The 10742-nt window shown below is 55.9% G+C and overlaps 1 protein-coding gene across 1 annotated transcript; it reads left to right on the top strand.

Annotated features, from left to right (window-relative positions):
• The first annotated feature begins 3199 nt into the window (after positions 1-3199).
• Positions 3200-7589, top strand: LOC119092257 (apolipophorins-like). The gene is made up of 5 exons (XM_037215228.1): positions 3200-3321; positions 3909-4128; positions 5374-5504; positions 6395-6561; positions 7528-7589. The coding sequence occupies exons 1-5, from the start codon at positions 3200-3202 to the stop codon at positions 7587-7589; spliced, it is 702 nt and encodes a 233-aa protein (XP_037071123.1).
• Positions 7590-10742: the final 3153 nt, after the last annotated feature.

Raw genomic sequence — 10742 nt, 5'->3', positions numbered from 1 at the left:
GGTCGGCCCTGCAGAACTCGAATGGACAGGCTTGATCTCAACTATGACGAAGTAGAGGTAAGTTCGGGATCCTTCCCCGGTAAAAAAAAAACACCTTAGAACGAGGCCCAGGTTTTGGAAGTCATACGTATGTGTACTTTGCAAAAATACAATCACTAAAAGATGTCGACGATGTTTCAGCATTGCTCGCGGCTAGCTAAGAGATAAAACATTCTCGAGCTCGGCTGGTGAATGCGTACTGCGCAGCGCTTTGAAGCGCACCCTGGAGCTCAAACGTTTTATCATTCATGGAAAGTGAGAACCAGAATTCGGCAGGTAGCGGCTGTGATATGGGGCCAAACCGGCATCGGGGGACATAAAAACCGTTTTAAAGATGTCGACATTTCTGTCTTCAGGAAGGGCGCGTTATGGTCCCAGTGACTTTGACCCGTTCCCCACTGACGACGCCCGTGCCTCGTCACCACTGACGCGGTGTGCTGACGTCACAGCGAGACGTGACCGGGGACTGCCCGGGCCTCCTACACGGTCGAGGGCACGAGCAGCGACGGCCTGCTGATCACCAAGCTCCGCGACCTGAACGCCTGCGTCGGCAGGTTCGCCCACACCTCGCACATCCAGGGAGTCGGCTACAGCATCAAATCGGTGAGGTGGTCATCCGGCTCCGAGGTGAAGACCCATGCAGCGGGGGCGCGTGTGTGAACTGTGTGGATAAGGCAGCCTTGGGGAGTGGCCAAGACACTGTTAACGCCCTGGATCGACGTCAGCCAGCGCTGGATGACTGGCAGAAAGCGTGCTGTGCAGTGTACCAAGAACACTTGGCCCGACAGTTTACAAGTCACGGAGAAAAACAATCCACTGACAAACATCGGTTTTTCCGTGGCTCAGGACATCTCTTTCAGGCAGTTTCGGCTCGGAACGGCCTGCTCAGTTACACAACTAACACCTCTTTTTTAGTCAGCCTGAGCTGCCTAGAGCATGAAAACGAATTTGATAGAAAACGTACCGGGTGTAGCTGCGAGTAGCCAGCGTAGAGGTAAGGCGCAGTCACAGGCGGTGTCCACCGCGGCTGGCTTGGCATCCGTGGTCTAGCGTCCGTGACAACCCAGTCTGGTGACAGTAGACGGCTTGGCCGTGTTACAGCCGGTGCAGAACATCCCGATCGTGGCCAGCAACAGCCGGTGCAGCCAGACGCTGCTGACAACCGGCTCTCCAGCGTGCAGTGCGAGGAGCGCCATCTGCTGAAGCCGTTTCTCGCACGAGGCGTCCGGCGCTGTCACCGTCAGCGCGCAGAACCTCACCCTGATGGACGTCTCCACGGCCACCGTCTCACAAGGTGCGTCCATCACCCAGCCACCGGGACAAGCGTCGTGCACGGCGCATCTGGCCACCAGAGTCACCGTCTCGTCAGGTGGCGATCCTCCGTCACCTAAGCCAGCGTCTCACACAGCGTAGCCGGCCACCAGTAGTGGTGTCTCGCGGGGTGTACCCAACAGGCAGGACCGTGGTCTGGCAGAGCATTCTCAGCAAGCCAACTCCACCGTTTGGTGTGGGTGACGGGCCGCTGTCTGCCGCAGACGTGGTGCAGAACAGGGAGACCCTGCTGTACAACCACATGCCGGCCAAGGCAGCGTCCCACACCCGCGAGAAGTCGTTGGCTGAGGCGGAGACGCTGGTCCGGGAACTCTGCGAGGACGTGAGTGTCGCCGGCTGCGACGCGGAATCCGAGTTTGGGGCCGGTCGTCCGTCATGCGTTCGGCGCATCGCTCCTACTGTGACTATGTGTGGCCACGCTGTCATCAGTGTGGCTATTTACGCTATTGTTGTTACGGTGTTGAATACCAACACAGCAACGCCCATCTATATATTACATATATATGATATATGTTATATATACTATGTAATATATATATATATATATATATATATATATATATATATATATATATGTATATACTATAGTATATATATATATATATATATATATATATATATTATATATAGTATATATATAGTATATATATAGTATATATATATATATATATATATATATATATATATACTACGGAATATATACATATACGGTATTTATATACATATGTAAGTTTTATTAGTCTATAAACCATAATTATCATATCGTGGACGAGTGTCCATATAGTCTCGATTCATTGACACAATATATAAGACGTAATAACGGCTTTATGCCTTCAAACCAGTGGTGATGCCCGGCATGCTCATCGACTCTCAAACAAGCTCGGGAGGCCTCTGGCGAAACCATAACGCCAAAAGAATGGAATCGAACTTTGGATGAGGTCCAATCGTGATAAGTGTGTGGTTATCGCCCGCTTGGGTATCGAGCGGACCAGCCCAGTGCCGGTGACTAGACCGGCTGCGTACCGCGAATCCATGCCTCTGACTCCCGTCTCGTTCCACCGGCCGGCAGGACTCGGAGGTGCGCGTGGACTCGACCACCAAGTTTTCGGAGCTGATTGACGACCTTCGGGGCATGAGTCACACCTCGATCACATCGCTGTACCGACTCAGCCCCAGCATCTGCCGACACGGACAGTAAGGGCCACACGCACCGCCTGTCGGTCATACGGCACGATCAGCGCTTCCTTGCTGACCACCTCATTGCTATGACCAAAGCGTTGGCAGTGTTATGCTACCAGCTGTCACAAGAAGCTTTTCAAAAATTGACGTTCTTAGAATGTCTAGACAATGAAAGCAGCTAACCGGGCATTCTTAACTCCTGACTAGTTTGTTTTACGGGTTGTGTTAACACAGGTTCTGCAGTGTTTTAGAAAGATGCACAGTACAGCATTGCGTAGTTCCCCCGAATTACTCCAGAAAGTAGCATCCCATCGTTTCGGTTTCGCACCGAAAAATTTCACAGATAGGACCAACCAGGCTGCCGGCCATGTCGGCACAGCGATCGTCGATGTCACTGCCTTTCGCATGGCCCTGAACCGTGCTGTGGTGACGTCGTCGATGTCTCTCCGTATGGCCCTGAGACGCGCTGTGGTGACGTCACCGCTTCCCTCTCCGCATGACCCTGAGCCGTGCTGTGGTGACGTCATCGATGCCTATCCGCATGGCCCTGAGCCGTGCTTTGGGGATGTCACCGATGTCTCTCCGCATGGCCCCTGAGCCATGCTGTAGTGACGTCACCGATGCTTCTTGCCAGGCAGCTGATCGAGGGATGCCCTGCCGGTTGTCTCCCACGGCCGCGTCTCTGGAGTTGACCAGGGACCTGATCCTGAATGAAGAGGTTTCTCCGCGCGTGGCCAACACCTGGCTCATGGCTCTCAACTTCATTCCCAGGTACCGACCGCAGCACACAGGCTCACCACCGCTCTGGTTCATGTGGTATGAAGAGGCCCCGGAGGCATTCTTCATAAGAACTGCTCCTGTTAGCCCTGTCTCCAGTCTAGCCTGGCGTTAAAGCGGAAGTTGCAGGGAAAAGCCGCATGGTCTACGAACCTGGTGTTTTTTGTGCTGAACTCCTTGACATTCTTGCATGGCGTCCTGCAGATCAGCTTTCCTCTGGATGTGGTGTCCTGCAGATCAGCTTTCCCCCTTGGATATCAGATGAGATCAGCTTTCCCCCTTGGATCCCCCCTTTCCCCCGCTTTCCCCTCCTTAGATATGGTGTCCTGCTTGCCTGGCATTTTGGTTCATCTGACGTTCGGCTAACCTGCTTATCTCGTATTATGCCAGATTATGACACGAATTTTACGAATGTATGGTCTGCTGACCTGGTGACCTCCTGACCGGGCAATCACATGTCTCGGTGTTTTGCTGACGAGCTGGCCAGGCATCCCGCTGACTTCCTGACGTGGTGACCTGTCAACACGATGACCTCAGCTGGATTGGTACAGCTGCTGACCTTGTGCTCCTCGGCGCTCCAGCGTGGACCAGGCCATGATGGAGACGGCCGGCGGCCTGCTGCAGGTGCGACAGCCGGCCGTGCGGACGCGCGCGCGGCTGGCGGTCGGCGCCGTGCTGCATCAGTACTGTCGACAGCACGCCGACTGTCAAACCAACCACGTGGCGCTGGAGATTATGGCCGAGATGGCGCGGCCTCTGGGCGACAGCTGCCGCGCCGACACCGAGCAGGACGAGAAGCAGGTGAGGCCGCTGCGCCACATGGGGTCGGACGCTGCAGGCGAGGAGAAAACGTCCCAGGGACGAGGAGTTCGTTCGGCTGCCGTCCCGAGGTGAAGTAACGCACGGGGGGGCTGGTCGGAACGCTGCATTGGCCACAGGGTCTGAGACGATCAACAGCTAGACTGCCGCACTAATTCCCAAAAGATCAGACTGACGCAAAGGCCCCGGTTCATCGACGACGAACTGACCGCAACAGCACCGGTTCATCGACGAAAGACTGACGCAACGGCGCCGGTTCGTCGACGACAGACTGGCGCAACAGCGCCGTTTCACTGAAGGCAGACTTACGCAACGGCCACAGGTTCACCGACGATAGACTGACACTTCGGTGCCGGTTCATCGGTCACAAAATGACGCAACAGCACCGGTTCATCGACGAAAGACTGACGCAACGGCACCGGTTCATCGACGACAGACTGACGCAACGGCACCGGTTCATCAACGACAGATTGACGCAACGGCACCGGTTCATCGACGACAGAATGACGCAACGCCACCGGTTCATCAACGACGGATTGACGCAACGGCGGCGGTTCATCCACGACAGACTGCTGTACCGACACAGGTGACGGGCGAGACGGAGGCAAGCCGTTGCCTGTTTCTCGTCATGTCCAACCATCTGGCATGGAGTGATGGGCGGGAACTGGTCAGACCGGCGCATCAGCACATAGTCACGGACGATAAATGAGTCAAACTGCTGCAATGGCACAGGTCACGGACGAGGAACAGGTGGGACCGGGTGACGGACAAGACGCGGGTCAGGTCACGGCGCCCGCACGGGGTCGCGGACAGACGGACGGTCTGCCGGACGAGTGCACGTGACACCGAAGGAGCTGACGTTGCACATTTGCATAAGAAGTGATTAGTGTCGTGATGCTGTTCGCCGCGATCGATAATGTAATTGCAGATTGCGGCCTGGTTACTGCTACGAATTGGAATGAATTGGTTGTAAGCAGAACATGTAGGAATACTCCACCCATAAAACCTGAAGGCAGAGCAACTGGATGTTAAAGCTGCATTCATTAAAGACGGGCCATGAAGTCTGCTCCTCTTTCTGGGCGTTAGGGATTCCCCCTTTTTTCAACTTACCATCCCGCGCATTATGTTTGAGTGCACCTCTAGCAGACACCCATTGCGGGATGTGCTGGCCCGACTCGGTCTCCGATGTGGTGGTGTTTCTGCTGACTGTTGTCGCTGCTGACCCAGCTGCTGCTGACGCTGCGATCCATCGGCAACGCCGGTCTCTCGCCGCCTGGCGTCGTCAACACGCTGAACGAATGCTTTCTGAGCCGCGACAACCCGGCCCGGGTCAAGGTGTCTGCCATCGAGGCGTTCAGGTAAGCGGCGCTCCCCCCCCCCCCCCCCAAGTACCTCCCGGGGTACACCGCTCCTGCTCCCGCCGCGGAGCGTATCTCCTGGAGCCGGGTGAAGGTGTCTGCCATCGAGGCGTTCAGGTGAGCGGCGGCCCCTCCCGAGTACCTCCCGAGGTACACCGCTCCTGCTCCCGCCGCGGAGCGTATCTCCTGGAGCCGGGTCAAGGTGTCTGCCATCGAGGCCTTCAGGTGAGCGGCGGCCCCTCCCGAGTACCTCCCGAGGTACACCGCTCCTGCTCCCGCCGCGGAGCGTATCTCCTGGAGCCGGGTCAAGGTGTCTGCCATCGAGGCGTTCAGGTGAGCGGCGGCCCCTCCCGAGTACCTCCCGGGGTACGCCGCTCCTGCTCCCGCCGCGGAGCGTATCTCCTGGAGTCGGGTCAAGGTGTCTGCCATCGAGGCCTTCAGGTGAGTGGCGGCCCCTACCGAGTACCTCCCGAGGTACACCGCTCCTGCTCCCGCCGCGGAGCGTATCTCCTGGAGCCGGGTCAAGGTGTCTGCCATCGAGGCGTTCAGGTGAGTGGCGGCCCCTCCCGAGTACCTCCCGGGGTACGCCGCTCCTGCTCCCGCCGCGGAGCGAATCCCCTGGAGGAAGGCGTCACCTTTGGTCGGCGAGGATTTCGTGTGGAGCTGCGCACAGAGACGGCTCGCTGCCGGGTCCCTGCCCCTGCTGGAGGTAGGTCAGCCAGCTGACGTGTGGATGCGCACTGTTGTGGGAGGTTCAGATGACGCAGCCAGCTGACGTGCGGATGTGCACTGTTGCAGGAAGTTCAGATGTTGCAGCCAGTGCGGATGCACACTGTTGCAGGAGGTTCAGATGACGCAGCCAGCTGACGTGCGGATGTGCACTGTTGCAGACGGTTCAGCTGCCGGGTGCACCGGGACGCCATGCGCGCCGTGTTCCGAGACCTGGCCGAGGACAGCGAGGTGCGCATTGCCGCCTACCTCGGTCTGATGCGCTGTCCCTCGCACCAGGAGATCGGCCTGGTGCGCGCCGCCCTGGAGCAGGAGCAGGTCAATCAAGGTGACGGTCCGCCTCACGTGTGCGATGCCGTGGTGCACGTGTGGGTCCCCCCCCCCACACTGGCCCAAAGCCGAGCCAACAGCGGGCCGCTCGCTGGCAGCCGGGTAACGCGAAAACGTGCGGTCGCAGGTCACCGTTGGACATCTCACTGGTCACCGGCTAGTGATGCTTTGTAACCCGTGGGATAGAAAGCTCCAGTATCAATGTTAAACGTTGTCTGAGCGCAGTGCAGCCATTGAAAGGTGGTAGGTTATGGAACCATCCAGGAACCCATGTGTGATGAAAAGGTGCACATAAACTCAATGTTTTATTAATTTTGTGTGCAGTATTTATTGTATCCAAGGTTTGAAGGTAATAGTGAATTTACGCTAACCATTATCGGACAGAGAACTAATTTGATACCAAATATGAAACGCACAGAGCGTACCTCTGATTAGGAGAAGTTTAGCTGTGAATGCAATGTGTACATGATACTATATTTTAAGCTTCTCCAGCTTTGATGCGCCATAAATGCCTGGCCGCTTTGCGGGATGACGCTTTTGTTCATCAGACAATGAAAACAGCCTTATAAAACAGTCTCATATGCTCATGATGTTCTTTTCGTCATTTCACGTTCGCGGTACTTTATTACTTGAACCCATGGGACCAAACGCACAAATTTCAAATGACAAATTTGCCCACTTTGCAAAAAAAACCGCTTCCGGTGGGTCTTACCGGTATTTTGATAGGCTTAAAGTTAAATGATGGGTTTCGCCTCAGTTTGCTCTATCTTTCGTGCAATCAGAACTATACTTAAGTAGAATACGGGGAAGCCAATTGGGGTACGAGTGGAATGAATGCCAGCGTGAAGGGAACTGTTGGGAAGCTGCCAAGTCCACTTCAGTAGTGGGTAAATGACGGTGTCTCCTCACAGCTGAAAATGGCCGGTGAAGAGTTATTGATGATAACTATCCTTGTGTATTTCAGTGGGCTCCTTTGTCTGGACCCACCTGAGTAATTACAGGAGACGTCATCTCCGTACCAGCTAGAAGTGCAGGGCCTGCTGGCTGATCTTTCTTTGAAGAAGAAGTTTTCCACCGACGTCAGGAAATTCTCTCGGAACTTCGAGATATCAGGCTTCAACTCGGAATACCACATGGGCGCCTCACTGGACTCCAACCTCGTCTACAGCTCGCGGAGCTACGTGCCGCGGTCGCTCAACTCCAACCTGACGCTTCAGCTCTTCGGCGAGGAGAGTGTCCAACCTAGTGGAGGTACTTTCCGGTGAACCGTCTATGTTTACTGCTCCTCGAAATTGCCTCGGCTTCAAAGAGCAGAATGAGTTTGCTGGTAACGTAATTCAGCCATTTTATTGGATGAATGGAATAATGACAGCGTAGGCGTTAAGCGTTATTCAGCATGAGTGGGGCAACGGAAACACGCCGGAAGGTGTGTTATTCGTCCCGATAGCTCAGTTGGTTCGAGTGTATCCATCCGGTCCACCCGTCACCCGCTGTTGTCCTGTTCGAGTTGCTCTAGGCGCTCGCTATCTGGCCTTCACTGAGATGGCCTGCGGCTGGTGGCTACGGCCGCTTTAAAGGTCAGGTGTTGCAGAGGACACGGTAGGCCGTGCTGAGCATTGCGGCATGTTGAACCCTCGCCACCCAATTCTGCCGTTTGCCTGAAATTCACGATCGTATGGTGTGGTCAGGGTTCACGAAACAGGCACTGCTTAGCGTGGGCTCCAATCCCAGAAATAAACGTATTCAAGTGGTTACGACTGAATCTTTAAAAAAAAATACAAGGATCACGCGGTTTCAGTATGCAGAGAATCCGATAGGTGTCACTGATGTCATAGATGACAGTAACAATTTTAGCACCGCATCATTTGAGTCCTACCGGGGTCCGACAGAGGCTATTTAATGAGTGCATGGTTTGGGCCGTAGCGAGGTCCGACAATCGGCAGTGGTCATTTGCTGAGTCTGTGACTTGGACCGTAGCGAGATCCGACAGTAACCAATTGATACGTGTGTGGCTTGGACCATAGCGAGATCCGACAGTGGTCATTTGATACGTGTGTTGCTTGGACCATAGCGAGGTCCGACAGTGGCCATTTGATACGTGTGTTGCTTGGACCATAGCGAGGTCCGACAGTGGTCATTTGATACGTGTGTTGCTTGGACCATAGCGAGGTCCGACAATGGCCATTTGATACGTGTGTTGCTTGGACCATAGCGAGGTCCGACAGTGGCCATTTGATGCGTGTGTTGTCTTGGACCGTAGCAAGGTCCGACAGTGGCCATTTGATAAGTATAAGTGTGTCTTGGACCGTAGCGAGGTCCGACAGCGGCCATTTGATACGTGCGACGTTCCAACAAGTCTTGGACTCGGCTACTGCGGCCATACCCGGCGGCGGCCACGTAACCGATGCGTCGTCTCGGCAGGTCGGAGCCCGCGTGGAGGGCATGGAGCGCGTGCTGGAGTCGATGTTCGCGCCGGGAGGCGTGCTCCACAACGCGGCGCCCGAGCCCCTGTTCCGCGGCCGACGTGACGCCGCCCAGCAGCGGATGGAGCAGATCAAGGCCGACTTTGACGGCCCTCCGACCGATTCGGCAAGTCCTCTGGCCCTGTTCCATCTCAAGGCGAGTGGGCAGCGCGCGGGGCCTGATCATTTGGCTTGGCTCTGAGACATGACCAAATTCGGTTTTCAAAAAAGGGTTGAGTCATGGGCTTGGTGATTGCGAGTGAACGCTCTGTGTTTGAAATTCGAAATTGCATGTTTGATCGACGTTCATTGGTCGGCCAATGCAACGCAAGCGCTAATATTGGCCTGTTTCCCAGCCTGTACTCAAGCGTGGGTTATGTTGAATGACCTGTGCGTGCTGTCGCAGGTCTTCGGTCACGAGGTCGAAAGCATCGACCTACGCAGCTCGGACATGGACTCCATTTCGAAATGGCTGGCGCAAAACGGTCCGGCAGAGTGGGCCAACGCGCTCAGCAACACCGAGGTCAGTGGTCACCGGCGCCGGATTTCTTACGCACACTTGTGAACCACTCCGCTTTACTTTCTTGACGAACCCACCGCACCATACCAAGCACGGCTGTTCGGCTATCCATTCACTTTCTCCTGTGAAACTGAAGTAGCAGCATGCTCAAAGGGACGTTGTCCTTGCGTAGTTGACTGTTCTCGAGGAAAGCGTCGTGCGTCATAAAATGTTTCGTGATGTCATTTCCGGGCAGAAGCGCACCGGACAGGCCTTCGGCTCACCATGAGTGTAACTCACCCATGTATGTCCATACGCCTGGTCGCATTGTCTTCCAGGTTTTAGCGCACCATTGACAGTTCCAATGACGCCACGTTGATGACCGGCGTAAAAGACCATTCAACCCTTAGCAATGAGTTGCACCGAAAATCAGTGTCTACCAACGGTGTGCATATCCCGTCCCACACGCGAGGTGTTGCGCACGTCGGCGCCGCGGTGGCGCGCGTGTTCGTGGCGTGCCTGACGGTCGGTCCTCGACAGAGTCTGGACATCAGCCGGTCGGTCAAGTTCCTGGAGGGCACGTACATCGTGCCGACCGGGCTGGGCCTGCCGCTGAACCTGACCGTCTCGGCCGTGGCCGCCGTCAACGTCCAGATGTCGGGCAACGCCCAGCTCGACCGGCTCCTCTTCAACCAGGAGCTCGACCTGGCGTTCCGCCTGCGGCCGAGGTACGGCCGGCCGGCACCGGTCACGTGACCGCCGTCGGATGTGAACGTTGTAGAGGCCGCACCACCGCTGACTGGGGCTGGTCGGCGAGAGTGCTGCCCATGGTGCTGGCCGCTGCTGGTCGGCTGAGGCCCCGGCCGCTGCTGATCGGCTGAGGTGCTGGCCGCACCACCGCTGACTGGGGCTGGTCGGCGGAGTGCTGCTCATGGTGCCGGCGGCTGCTGGTTGGCTGAGATGCTGGCCTCAGCGCTGCAGAGTGCCGGGCTTCATAGACACCTGATGATCAAGTGGCGACTGCCCTTTGCGATGGGAGGCGATTTGTGTGCATGTAGGTTGGTTATAACAGCTCAAAATGTGACCGCAGTGAAACATCTGTGCCAGGAGCCGCAGGCCGTGTTGACGCTGTTCATTATGAACGTTTTCAGCGGAGCGGTGACGTTCGACGGCACCATGATGGTAGACGGCATGGCAGTCCAGCTGGGAATGGGCATG

The sequence above is a fragment of the Pollicipes pollicipes genome, unplaced genomic scaffold (assembly GCF_011947565.3).
Source record: "Pollicipes pollicipes isolate AB1234 unplaced genomic scaffold, Ppol_2.1 Scaffold_3447;HRSCAF=4054_pilon_pilon_pilon, whole genome shotgun sequence".
Lineage (NCBI taxonomy): Eukaryota > Metazoa > Arthropoda > Thecostraca > Pollicipedomorpha > Pollicipedidae > Pollicipes > Pollicipes pollicipes.
The sequence above is the reverse complement of the archived record's forward strand: the minus strand, read 5'-3'. Positions and strand labels throughout refer to the sequence as shown.

Coding starts and splice junctions, on each gene's coding strand:
- LOC119092257 (XM_037215228.1), top strand. CDS start 3,200: ATGCCCTGCCGGTTGTCTCCCACGGCCGCGTCTCTGGAGTTGACCAGG. Junction 4,129..5,373: donor CCGAGCAGGACGAGAAGCAG/GTGAGGCCGCTG, acceptor CTGCTGACCCAG/CTGCTGCTGACGCTGCGATC. Junction 5,505..6,394: donor TCTGCCATCGAGGCGTTCAG/GTAAGCGGCGCT, acceptor GCACTGTTGCAG/ACGGTTCAGCTGCCGGGTGC.